The sequence below is a fragment of the Galeopterus variegatus genome, unplaced genomic scaffold (assembly GCF_000696425.1).
Source record: "Galeopterus variegatus unplaced genomic scaffold, G_variegatus-3.0.2 Scaffold583, whole genome shotgun sequence".
Lineage (NCBI taxonomy): Eukaryota > Metazoa > Chordata > Mammalia > Dermoptera > Cynocephalidae > Galeopterus > Galeopterus variegatus.
Genome location: NW_007726694.1, coordinates 169,002 through 182,173, shown reverse-complemented (window position 1 = coordinate 182,173; position 13,172 = coordinate 169,002). Strand labels below are relative to the sequence as shown.

Here is a 13,172-nt window from a genome sequence, read left to right as displayed (position 1 = left end):
CCCGGCTCGCGCGGGGATGGCCAGCTCCTGCCCTGCGGCGCCGGAGCGGGCGGCGGGCGGGAGAGGCGAAGGACCCGGGCCGGATGTCCCGCCCGGCTGCTCTCCGCCCCCGGCCCCGCAGTGACACAGGCGCGGAGGCGGGCCCACGCCAGGGGCGGGGAGAGAGGCGGGCACCCCTGGAGCAGGCCGAGGAGGGCGCACGCGGACCCCCACCTGGGGTGGACGCCTGAGCCAAGGCCACTTCAGTCCCCCAGGCTCAGGGATAAAAGCTGCTAAGACTCCGAAGGTGGAAAAGACCCAGGCCGGGGCCCCCTCTTGTGCAGCGCGTGCCCTCAGGGAGCTGGGCGGATAGGACACGCACCCACCACTCGGCTGCATACTCCTGGCAGAGCCCTGCCTCCAACAGCGGGTCTGGAGGCAGGGAGGCCCGCAGTGCTCTCCACGAGTCCAAACATGTAGGAGGCCCGTCTTTCTAAGCTGGTAGCAGAGAGCCCAGGGTGTTCCTCCTCCAGCCCTTACCCTTCTCAACCTGGCGGGTCTTAGCCACTGGAACAAGACCGACAGGCACTGACCAATCTCCACGGTTACCCTTGGATTTAGCAATACCTAGAGACTCCAGTGCTTATCCACTTGGTAATGCTGAAATGTCTGGAAATAGAATGTTCCCTCCTCTGCCTTCCCTCCCCTAGGTCTGAAGCAGTGGGATTACTGGGACAGGGGAGGGGCTGATGACAAGTTGGTGCCTCAGGACCACTGGTGTGGCCGGCACACATTTTGGTGTGGCCGGCACACATTTTGATGCGTGAGGAGCTGAAGGCACAGAGCAGCAGGAAAAAGGCAAGCAGCGTCCTAGCCTGGGGTCAAATGTGTGCACAACGGCACCGGGCTGGCCATGTGGGGTAGAGGGAGATCCAGCAGTGCTTTGGACTTCAGTAGGCAGCTGTCACCTATCTGAACTGGGAGCCCAGCTAAGCATCTAGTCTTCACTGTGCAACTTGTGGGGAGCCAGCTAGGTTCTGAAGCAGAGCAGGCTCTAATATGAATAGAGCCCAGGTGCACTGAGGGAGGCACTTGCTAAGTGTTTGTATTATCTCCTTCACTTGTCACAGCCACCCTGGCAGGTGGGTACTATGGGTATTTCCACTGTGCAACTGAAGCAACAAAGAGGCTCAGGAAACTGAGACTCAGTATGGGTTGGTCTGACTCTACAACTTAAATTCCTAACCACGATCATTCAGAGATTAATGGAGCACAACACTGATTGAATGGGAGGTAACAGCTGACCCCAGGACAAGCTGTACTGAGGGGGTGAAGGAAAAGCAACAGATGATGCCAGTAGGAGAATGGAGCTACCATTGATCAGATGAATTCAGAAAGATGAGGGGCTTCTAAGGGATTAGATGAAGCTAGAAGTCTCATTCATTGATGGCCCTGTACTCCCAGCAACGTGAGAGCACACAGAATGAGCCAGGGGGAAGGAATAGGAAGCCTGGTAGTCCTGCAGCTCCCCACATTCCAGTCTGAACACTGAGGTGCATCCTCAGGCCACCAGTACCTATTTGCCACTTTAGAAGTTTGCGTAAAGGTTTCCTTTCACCACACTTCTCCTTGATTCCAGCAGCATTAAAAGTCTAGATTTCTGGTGGTGAAATTATTTTCTACAGAAATTAATTTTTTAAAAAAATTAAATCCTTTATACTAGGAGAGAAAGAAAAAAAAAGATCTTTGAAAAAGTTTTTGACAATTTGGCCAAATGTGCTCATTTCTGTTTGAGGGCAGTTTTCTGTGTTAGCAGTCAGGGTGAGGCAGTCTTACTTACTCTGGGGGAGTTCTTGGGCAAGATACTTATCTACACACCAGTTTCCTGTCTGTAAAATGAGGATAGGCTACCACCCATCTCAAGGGACTCTTTCTTGTGGGCAGTACACTGATGGTAATGCTGTAGCAAGTCCATGGCGGTGTCTATGCCTCTAATAACCTCCATGGATATGGACCTGCCCCCATGCCAAAATGTCCTTACCAAAATGCAGAAGAGACACCATGCTCTGCCTCCTAGGCCTCCCACGGCCTTAAAGCTTCCCCATGTTGAGCATGGTCAATATGGCTTTTGGTACTGGGGCTGGGCTGATGCAGGGATCCAGCTAGTCACAAACCGTTGGCCCCATGATGTGGCCTTCGTTCCCTCAGGAAGCAAGGAGTGCCAGCTGCAAGATACTGAGGCCCTAGGACAGTTTCTGACGGCCAGTCCCCCAAGGTGATGAAGTGGTATCTTCACTATGCACCTGCTAGGAACCAGTTCCCAGGTCAGTGGTCTGTGAGGGCTGGCAACCCAAGGATTTCACACAGACCCAGGCAGGCAGCTGTGGTCAGCATGATTTCAAGAAAGCAACTCTGAGTTCCCATTCCCTCTGTCTCCTCTCTTCATTCTCCTTTCCCCCTACTTTCCTGCCCTCTTTGCTTACTGGCCTCAGTAGGCACCTGTGTGCAAGTGTTAAGAGGGACCCCTAAAATAAGAATGGAGAATCTCTCCACACCCACACACCAAAAGATGACAGGACACATAGAAAATGATCCTTTTCTAAATCAATACAACTTCTCAAATTTATTTTTTTTCTTAAAGTACTTCTAATCTCTGTCAAAAGAGAGGTGAGGAAAGGTCCTCCCTCCCTTGTAAACACTGAAATACAGATCTGGGAAACCAGGATCGACACACACAAAAAGTGCATTTTACAAAATACCAACTAAAATATATTTTACATGGATTATGCTTCCATTGAATTACTACCAGCTGCATTTTCAGGTTCGAAAAATATTTCCACATCTAAGAGATTTCAAAAGCATTTAAGTTCTGGGCAGCAGACCCCGCCTCCTAGGAGGAAAGGCCTTGGTCTCCTCTCCTGTTGGGTGAGGCTGTCTCTTGGGCAGCAGGGGCCCAGAACCCTGGGAACGAGCAGGCTCCAAGGCTGGCTCTCCAGAGCCCCCACTGCTACTCTGACAAACTCTCCTACTGCCCCACCCTCCCAGACTGATGCTTTCCTCCAAACAGCTTATTCAATACAAGGAGACCCAAGTCCCTTCCCTTCAGGTTTGGGATCAGGCTTCCCAAGCCTAAATTCACTTCTGAAGCCTCCAGGCCACACTCAAGCATAATGACCAATCAGGAGCAACCCATCTTCCAAGGGACAGGACAGGGCCTGAGGGCTGCCCTTTGGATTCACTTCCATCTTGCACTATAGCCCCTGCTGGACTGTCCTCACACAGTGCCACATCCTTAGCCTGCTGAGTCTGTCTGCTTCTCCCTGTGGGGGAGGACCCAGTACTGCCCTCCTTGGCTCCTGTCCCCAGGGGTATGCCCTGGTGGAAGTGCTCAGCTAGCAGGTCACCAGTGCCAGGCCCAAGCCACGCTGCACTACACTTCCTCTCCCCACCATGCTCCTCTTTGGTACAAATAGGGAATAACCAGGCCACTCTAACCCCCCCACCAAGAGCCTCAGGGCTAGGGCCAGGGCCTAGTGCAGGCAATGACGACAGGGGGCTGAGCCTCTTACTCTACTCTGGGGAGCAGCATGAGGTGAGAACAGGGCCTCTGGGCAAGAACAAACTGAAAATGCAGGTCCTTAGCTCCTAGAGTGAGTGGCTGCAGCTCAGCAGGTCTGTGGATTGATACAGTGTTGATTCTCGCTGGGATGTAAATTAGTGCAATCTACAAAAGACTAGGGTCACGGGTGGCAGGGCAAGGGGAGCCACAGCACTCCTTTGGTTTGATTTCAGGTGGGTGTGGCTTGAAGAGTCATGTGTGAAGTTCTGCAAGAGGTTTCCCAGAACCTCCAAGTGTAAGGCAAGAGGAAAAATCGTCAACAAATCAGGTAGCAATTTTCCTTGCCCCCTGCCCCCCACCCTCTCCCAGCACCCATCTGCCCTCCCTGATGTGAAAAACCCCATACTGATCAGTTTGCTTTCTGGGAAGCCAGACTTGCTGGTGCCAGGAGGCAGACAGAAGGCTGACTCCCACAAATGGGCCACACCCATGACTGTAATGGCCGGGTCAACTTGTCCCAGCACCAGTGGCTACTGCAGGGGCAAAGGAGGAAAGCCAGGGGAAGGCCCCAAGTTCAGGATGAGGAAGTCAATGCTCTGGAAGCCAGACTCTGGCTCTTTCTACCTCAAAGGAACAAGCTCAGAGCTATGCTAGAATCTGGGAGAGCCTGGTCCCAGGCTGATAGGGGTCACAGTGGGTGAGGTAAAGCTGGCTCCCTTTCCCCTTTGGAGGGCCAGGCGGGTGGCTACAAGAAGGGCCTGTTGGGCCTGGTTCCTGAAGGACCTTGCCTCTCGTCTCTGCCCCTTCCCCTCCCAGGGCCCCACGTCCCTCAGTCTTGGTCCAGCCTCAGGGAAGACTGCTTCTTGGGGAGTCTCCACCCAGGGGACCAGTGAAAGGCACCCTGGGCCAAGCTGAAGGCTCTGATGCTTTTCTTATACCCTGGCCTCCCCTTCCCTCCCATAGGGCCCAGACACATAAAGGCCCCTGCCCTCCCCCCCAAGAGAACCACAGGCCAGCAACCTCCAGCCCCTGTGGCCCCTTAACCAAGTGCTGTGCTTCAAGCAGTGTCCCCTGCCCCGAGCCCCGCTTGCCCATGGGCAGCCCCGGTGTGGGCATGAGGAGGCTACTGGGGGTTCTTGAGGATGCGACCATGGCGGAAGTCATAGACATGACGGCAAAGGAACACCAGCTCAGGGTCCGTGTCCTCGGGCACTGTGCGGTGTGGCGGGGTGGAGTAGTCTGCAGAGGGGGGCACCAGAGCTGTCTTTCGGCTGGGGAGGCCCTCGCCTCGGCGCTTGGCCATGGCACAGAATCTGTAGTGACATACCATTCGCTTTCTTTACCACAGCCACCTTCGCAGGAAAACCAATTCCTTCCCCACCCTGCCCAGAGAGCTGAGACATCCCCTCCCACCCCCAAGGGTTGGTGCTGCCTCCACCCCTGTCCCAGGGGCTATGCCTGGTCTGCCAACCACCAGTCCATCTTCTCTGTCACAGGGGAACCACACCTGCCAGGGCCTCCCTCCCAATCACCAGCCAATTCTCCTAGATTTTCTCCAAGAGAAGAACTATCACCCCCCAACTCTGCATCAACCACTCTACCTCAGTGGGGCAACAATTTTTCTTCTTTCCTTTAAAAAAATCATATGGTAGAAGTAGGTTGTAAGGCAGAAAGTTCTGGGAGATTAGGCCCAGTGAGTGAGATCAGGCCCAGAGAAGAATGGGGATCCCAGGCAGCCTACAAACAGCCCTGGAGAGTCTGAGGGGGAGGCCAGCCAGAGCGTGTAGGGCACCACCCACCTGCAGTACTCGGCAAAGGTAAGCACATAGCATTTTTCCTCTATGCAGGCCACACTGTTCTGGTCCTGATGTCGCGAGGCAAAGACTTCATTCTGCAAAGGCTCAAGGGGAGACAGGAGGAGGCTGGTTACCGAGGTTGGAAAGCACCTAACTCCAAGAGCAAGGCCAGTATTAACCCCTCTGCTGGGACTGCTGACCTGAGATAACTCTAGCTAGAGACTCCAGAAAGCCAGAGAGCACGCCTGGAAATGCAGCCTATGAGTGCCTCACCTACATTCCTCCTAGGATCTTCCCAGGTCCCATCCTGCTCCAGCCCCTGACTATCAGTGACCTCCCAACCCCCTGCCCAGGGGAGAGGGGAATTGGTCCCCATCTTTCCAGTTAGATGAAAAGTCCCTGCAAGGGGAAACAAAATAAAGGTGATTCCAAATCACACCCAAGTCGTAGTCACCTCTCTTTGTGTGCAGCTTGGTGGAGAGCCTAGGAGGTATTAGGAATCTTTTCTCCCCTTGCTCATGCTGCAGAAAATACTAAAGGGGGCAAGGTGTGCAGCTCCACCTCACCTTTCCTGTTGCCAGAGGACACATCCACTTGCTACCATTCTGGCACCCCCTCCCCTCCAGGGCTCCCTTTCTGTTCCCCTTTTAAGACAAAGGTTATTATTCCCTTTGAAACACGAATTGGGACAGTGCTGGGAAAAGAGGCTAAACCCCAGACCCTTCTCCAGGTTTTCTGGAGCCTGATGACAAGTCCAGGGACTTGACTAACCACAGCTACCCTCCCCACACCACATTTGAGTGCTACAGCCTCTCTCTGCCAGCTCTGCCATCCCCAACCCACCTGCCAGGCAGCTCACCTCGTGCATGCTGGGACTGCGACCTCCCTGTAAGTGCTCAGGTCTGTAATACCACAGGAGGCTCATCATCAGCTCTCCTGGGGGGACAATAGAAATGGTCATGGCTTGAGCTGGCAACCCCTGAGTTACTTAGACAGGCAGACAGCTGGCCGCCTGCCCTGGAGGCTCATCCAACCTCAATTCCTGGGCCAACCCCACAGGCTCTGGCCACCCCTGTCACCTGCCCCAGACCAAGTATTCAGTGGCCTGGAATGCTGGTAGGCATGAAGGAAGAAGGGGGAGAAGGCACTGACAGGTGAGGTCAGGGGACAGGTGCCTGGGCCCTGGTGACTGAAAAGGTTAAGGAGCTAATCCAACTCAAGCCACAAAGTCATCCGCAGCCCTCAGCAGCACACCCCAGCTGAGTGGAAGGTAGACTCTGTGCTAGGAGCATGGGAGACTTATGCCAGGTCAAACTCCAGGCAGGGGCTAATCTGGAGCCTACAGTCCCCTCATGAAAGCAGCTTCCCCTGAGATCCCTAGCCTGAGGGCAGGGTACCTGACTCAGGGTTCTCCCAGAGGGCAGAGATCTTGGCCACATAAGGAGTGGATGTCTTCCGCGGGCCTGACTTGAGGAGAACAGTGTCCCGGACTCGGATTGTCTCTCCACGCCGCTCTACTGCCTGGTAGCTCTTTCGGATGGCTGGTTCTGGCTCATCCTAGGCAACAAACCAATGACACAAACAGGCTTGCAGGGTCACTCTCAGAGTTGAGGACAAAGAGGAGGAAGGGAATGACATCCTTTCTGAAATTTCCTGAGGTTAGTCAAACCACTGAGTGCGTTTGCACACTGGACCCTTTTCCCTAAGCATGGCTTTCAGAAATAGGATGGAGATGGGGAATTCCTATGGTTGGAGAAAAGATGGGAAATAGGAATGGGGTGGGAAAAGTGGCCCGAAGCTTCTGGGGTTGAACTCTGACCACCACACCCAACAGCTGGCTCGCTCTAAGACCTCTTGGACTGGCTAAGCACTCACACTCCCTAATGGGACAGTCTGGGTTTGAGCCCTTAAATCACTATTATACATGGCGTAGCCTTGGGCAAATTATTTAATCTACTGCTAAGCTTCCGTTTCCTCATCTGTAAGATGGGGATGATTATAGGAACATGGGGTATATGCTGCACAGGTAGTGGTGAGGATTAAAGGGGATAATGCATGCAAAGTGCTTAGCTCAGTTCTGGCACCTAAGAAGTGATGAATAAACTCTAGCTGACGTTCTTTTCATCATCCCAGATGATCCTGTATCACTAACTTCCTCTGCCCATACCAACTTCTCCTGTACATACTTATCAAAAAGCCTCCATGAAAGTCCTCCATTTTCGATCCAGGATGGAAAGGACAGAGTGAGCAGGGATGAGAGGTGAATACACTCAGATGGCTGATACCCCCAGAGTCAGTGACAGAGATGGCAGCCACCAGCTGTGACTGTGAGTCCCCTGACCTCCCCAGGACATCTCGTACAGGATCGATAGGGGCTGGGGGAGCAGGCTGGGCCAACATGACTGGTTCCTGGGGTACAAGTGAATTGGAGTCCCTTGTCACCTCTCAGAGTAGCAAGAGCCATGGGCTCCTAGGACCCACACTTCACTGCAGGTCCTGTGTCCCCAACTGCCGCTCTCCCTCTCCCCATTAGCTAAGAGCTGGCACTCACCAAGACATAAACGGCCTTCTCACAGGCAGCCCCAACAGGCCCCCAGCCATTAGTGCGGCGGCGGCGACGGCGGCGAGGGCGGGGGCGCTGGACACGTGGCTGCTTGGGGTGGCTGGGCCTGCGGGCAGCCTTGCTCCTTGCATTGTGCCTGCAGCCAGAGCCTGTGCGCAGACCTGACTTGGAACCGCTGGGAGGCTTGGCACTCTGAGGGCACGCACGGGCTACTGTCTGGGGCTCTGAAGTGGGTGTCTGAAGATGGGGGACAGGCTCTGCTGCAGGTGGCACGCTGGGCACAGGGCATCCCAGGAGGGGGTGGGCAGGTGAGGCTGGGTGGCCAGCTTCCGGGAGAGGAAATTCCAGCTGGCCCAGAGACCTACAGCCTTCTAGGAAAAGGAGAGAATAGTTAAGGGCAGGTAAGGACAAGCATTAACCCCCTCACCCATGTGCTTTCAGAACCTGCTCCTGTCTTAATCTTAAGTGTGCCTCCAAAGGCCACTGAAGAGGCAGGTGAGATCAGGAGCCTTTATAGTGGATTGTGAGAGTGACTGTCCAAGGGGGCAAGAGTATTTCTTGACCTTGGAGATTAGCCAGCAGACATTTCCATCTTCCCTCCTAGCCTGAAAGAAGGAGAGGTAGTGGGAATAGCTTCTTTAGCTTTGACTTAAACCTCTCTAAGGCTTCCACAGTGCTTAGCAGCAGGGGTTCTGGAGTCAGACAGCCTGGGATATGAATTCCAGACCTGTCACTAGCCGTGTATGACCTCAAGCACATCAGTTTGCCCCTCAGTACAATGTAAGTAGTAGTTATAAATATCAGACAGTGTCTCCTTGCTGTTTTTCTTATCAATGTATTAGCTCATTTCATCCTTACAACCCTATGAGGTACGTACCATTACCCCCATTCTACAGTTAAGAAAACTGAGACAGAGCGGTTACTGACATGTCCCACAGTCATGTTGCTAAGGAAATGGGGGAGAGCATTTCACTCCAGGCACTCTGGCTCCAGAGTCTGTGCTCAATTACATGTCATGCAGCTCTCATATGTAAAACACTTAGATCAGTGCCTGGCACGTGGAGTTTACTGGTGTACTTATTATTGGGGCGAGTGGGTAAGGGTCTTGACCCGGGGAGTGCTACAAAAGAGAAGAAAAAGCCCAAGAAGAAACCTATTCTCATTTCTTAGTTCCAACTCACACCAGAACCTGAAATAACCAGTCTAGCCAGAGCCAACTGGTCTATAAAGTTGTTTTATAGACCCCTACAAGAAGAGGTACTAGGGGAGAGGAGGGGTCTGGGAAGGCCGAGCCCTACCTCCCTAGCAGCAGGGCAGACCTGCTGACCAGGATGGCTCTGATCACTTCACTTCCACCCAATAGCTGGAGAGGAAGCCTGGAGAAGCAGGTAAAGATACCCCTGCCAGTCACAGCAGGGAGAGATGACTCTGGGAGTGTCTAATCAGCTGGGGCATGAGCCTCTCAGGTGTCTGGGTCTTGCTGGGAAAGCAGACACCAAAGCTGTGGGCTGGGATACCATCCCCTCCAAGCCAAGAAACTGTGCCTGTATGTTCTCAGGATGTGCCCACCCTGTCCACACCCAGTAAGCTAATGCTAAGTCTGGGCACCTCTTCTCTTTCCAGGCCTATATAGCCAGGGTAAAGCTGCCCTACTGCAGTTAGCACCATCTACTGAGCCTATAACCCATCACCCTTCCCATGAATGCTGAGCTTGGCCGGCATGCAGATGGTGTGGGCTTCTGGGAAGTAAAGAATTCTAGCTTGCCTTGAAGAAGACAGAAGGGACATGGGAACAACTCGGTAAAAGCCCTAATTTAAATATCTAACTTGCTACTCAGAGTCTAAGAACAGGTATCCTAATGAGGAGGGCAGGGGCTCTCCTGAATCCTCCACCACTGCAATGCTACCTAACCAAGAAATCTCTCTCACATCCTGGGCAAAGCTGGGCTGCAAGAGTTAAACATGGGGCCCCTTTCCTGAGAATGCTCCTAGGTTTGGGGCACAGACTAGGGAAGTCCTCCCTTCTCAAAGCCCCCTACCTTCCACGTAGTAGCTAGACCCCAAGGAGCCCCTGCCCCAAACCACAGCCCACCCTGTTGGGATGCCATGTCTCAAAGACTCCCTAGCACATCCCACCTCCAGGAAGGCTTACCTGCTGCAAAAGGCATTTTGTAGGGACAGCCACCACAGGTAGTGCCAATGTGGGCAAAGGACAGGGGCAACACTCCACAGATGCCATAGCCATTCACTCCAGTGTCCTCACTGGAGGAGTAGGGAGAAGAGCCCCAGGGAGGGTGCTGGAAAGGAGTGCCTGAAGGCACTGAGCTGGAGGCCAAGAGGACCCCCTCATTAGGTGCAGCCACTGGGGACAGCTTTCCCTCAGGGAGCATGGGGCACGGGGAGTAACCCCCACACTGCAGCCCGTCTTGGCCACAATACAGGTAGAAGCTGCCTAGTGCAGTGAGCTCAGGCCCAACACACAGGCCACTGTAGTCGGCAGGGTTGCCAGGCATCGGCAGGGGGGACAGCTGAGGTGCCGGGAAAGAGGGCTGATGCAGTTCCTGCTTGGGGGCAGGTGACTCCTCGCCTGGGCGCCCAGGCTCTGGCTTCAGGGCCGCCTGTCCACCCATCAGCAGGGGCAGATGGGGGCGCAGCCTCAAGGGATTCTCTAGAGCCTTGCTCAGGGGCTGGTAAGGTGGCTGGACGGATGGCCCACGAGGAGTTGCAGATGGCCATGGGTCATCAGGGCGCCCTTGCCAGCCAGGTGGGCCAGCAGGCTCCCCAGAGCCAGCTCCCTGCCGGACCTTGGGACAGTTCTTGCCATTAACCTTGGCCCACTTTGGCCGCAGGGCTTTGGGTGCCAGGGGCTCAGTAGAGCGACCATCTGCTTCTGCATGGGCACGAGGTGGCCGCAGGGGTAGCTCCCGCTCCTGGCTCAGCTTCAGGAAAGCAGCTGCATTCAGGCTAGCCAGTCTCTTGGGAGCTGGGTCTCCATCTCGGCGGGTGCCTTCATCTGGTGCTGGCTCGGGGGACAGGTCCCGACTTCCTCCTCCAAGGTCCCCCAGCCGGGGCCGCTTCTTGGAGGACCAGCCTCCAGTGGTCTGGTCACGGTCCCGGCTGCGGTGGGGATCTCCCCCTCGACTGCGGCGGGTGCCTGCCAAGCTGCTGGTGTCCTCCCGCTCTAGCAGCAGGTTATTGAGAGCCTCGGCGTTGAGGGAGGCCAGGCGCCGCTTGCGGGGCTGGGCAAGGCCAATGTCCTCACTGGATGGGGCTGGACTGGGGGGCTTGGGCAGGTCAGGGGGCAGCTCATCAGCCTCATCTGCACTCCGTGGACCGGACACATTCTCCAGGCGGGTCAGCAGCACTTTGCAGGCCTTGGGCTTCTCAGGAGCCAAGGGACGCTTACGCAGTGGATAGTTTTTGCGGCGCCCTGTGAGATGCCCTGGGCTCTCAGGCATGCCTGGCTCCACACCCTCAGCCCCCTGCTCCATATTGCTGTCTTCCATCTGCAGGGGCTCTTGGCGGCCAATGGGGCCTGAACTCAGCATGGGAAGGGACTTCCTCCGAGTGTGTGTCATGGAGTACCTCCAACCTGCAGGACAGAAGGGAGGCAATGAGAGGAGCCCTCCCTGGCCTGCCCCCATCTGCTTTCTCCCCATCCTGCCCCACCTGCAGTAATTCTAGCCTACCTCTACCCATTTCCTGGGACCCCCCTTCTAGAGTGTGAAGATTGAGTGGAATCAGGCTACCAGTAGCTGTGTAAAAACTGATTCCTCCACTCTCCTTTTAGCCCAGTGTCTCTCTGAACTAAGTGCCTGGAAAGCCTACAGAGCAATACAGACCCCAGGGTCAGGGGATAGGAGGAGCTGGAGGCAAAGCTATCTCTCTGTTCCTTCTACCTGTTCTTCTTCCACTAGATACTTATCACAGGACAGGAGGCAGCCCTGGAGACACTGAGCCAGGATGGGGACATGAGTGGTAGGAGCACATGTATTCCTTCAAAAACATTACCAAGGCATTATGAACCCCCTCCCCCAACACAAGCTTTTGAGATTGGCCACAAGAGGATAAGGAGACGGACAGTGAGGAGTTGAGATGGGGAACCTGCCAGCCGGGCCTTGCAGGAGGCAGAGTCTAGTTTCTAAGGACTTGGCACATAAAGCAGGACATCCATAACCTGGGTCTTGCCAAAAAAGCCTTACGAAGGGGGAAAGCCTGACTTTGAGGAGCCCACCTTCGGGGAGGTCTCAGCCAGCCCTAGGAGCCAGACCCCCATAGGTTAAAAACCCAGGGAAAGGCAGCCCAAAGAGTGCCAGTGCCAGGGGAAAGGGTGTCAGCAAGGTTGAGATCAGCAAGCTCCTGGAGTGTAGGAAACTCAGGGACTGTGCTCTGGTCCTGTGGTGCAGTTTTAAACTCTCGCCAACCACAAAAAGTTGGGAAAAAAAGTATCAAAAGAGAAGGATTAACACAGGAGACAAATGGGCTGCCTTGTTAGTTGTGCTCTGTTCCTCAGTTCTCCCTCTTGGTAGGTAAGATGCCAGGCAGGGGCAGGAGGTGGGGGAAATCTCAGGAAGCCCAGAGCCCCTGACAGAAAATGCCCATGACCAGGCATCAACCCCAACTTGTCTTGGCTTGGCAAAACACCCCCCAGCACACACCTGGGGCAGCCTGGGCCCCAGTTCTAATTAGGTGTAGAAGCCAGAGCTGGCTGTGTGCTGGAAGCTGGAATGACCAAGACAATGAAGAACTACAGGGGCCAGCAGGAGTCATGGTCAGAGATGACTACTGAGCTGTTCACTCTCTACTTACTCCCCCCCACCAACCCAAAGCAAGGGTGCTGCCAAGTAAGGTGTCAGACACTGTTCTGCCCCTTACCCAGCACCCTGCGGCCCCTCCCCACTGAGCAGGCCCAGGCTTTTCAGCTTAATTTCCCCACTGCCATTGTTATTCACGCTCACTCTACTCAAGGAGCTGGGAGCAGTCCCTGCCTGGCCAGGATTTAACCCTGAGAGACCCAAGCCCAAGAGCTCTCAGAGATCCCTGAGTCCTTCCCAGCTACCTCCCGTGGCCTTAGACCAGTGGCTGGAGTCACTGGACTCCTCTCCAGAGTCATGCTGCGCTAGTTGAGAAAGAGTGCTCAGAAAACCAGGCTGAAGGAAGCGTGGGCAACCCTCACCCCTGAGAAGGGACTCTGAAAACTGGAAAGGAGAGGCAGCGTGCCAGGCTTTGCTCTGGCCCCGTGCAGGGACCTGTCACTGCCCAGAGACCCAGCCCC

The 13,172-nt window shown here is 54.8% G+C and overlaps 1 protein-coding gene and 1 long non-coding RNA gene across 4 annotated transcripts; one reads left to right on the top strand and one right to left on the bottom strand.

Moving 5' to 3' along the window:
• Positions 1 to 2,568: 2,568 nt before the first annotated feature.
• Positions 2,569 to 11,492, bottom strand: BAHD1 (bromo adjacent homology domain containing 1). Of its 3 annotated transcripts, none has more exons than XM_008570223.1 (6): positions 10,050 to 11,492; positions 7,886 to 8,268; positions 6,732 to 6,891; positions 6,194 to 6,270; positions 5,338 to 5,438; positions 2,569 to 4,851 (listed from the first exon to the last, which is right to left on the bottom strand). In XM_008570223.1, exons 1-6 carry the CDS (start codon positions 11,473 to 11,475, stop codon positions 4,662 to 4,664), a joined length of 2,337 nt encoding a protein of 778 aa, XP_008568445.1. In that variant the 5' UTR covers positions 11,476 to 11,492; the 3' UTR covers positions 2,569 to 4,661. The 3 variants fall into 3 exon arrangements, with proteins under 3 accessions (XP_008568445.1, XP_008568447.1, XP_008568446.1); XM_008570225.1 differs by having other exon boundaries at positions 5,338 to 5,429; XM_008570224.1 differs by having other exon boundaries at positions 7,886 to 8,265; positions 10,050 to 11,483.
• LOC103588523 lies at positions 3,795 to 5,772 on the top strand. The gene is made up of 2 exons (XR_550321.1): positions 3,795 to 3,866; positions 5,386 to 5,772. It is a non-coding gene; the product is annotated as an uncharacterized LOC103588523 (long non-coding RNA).
• Positions 11,493 to 13,172: the final 1,680 nt, after the last annotated feature.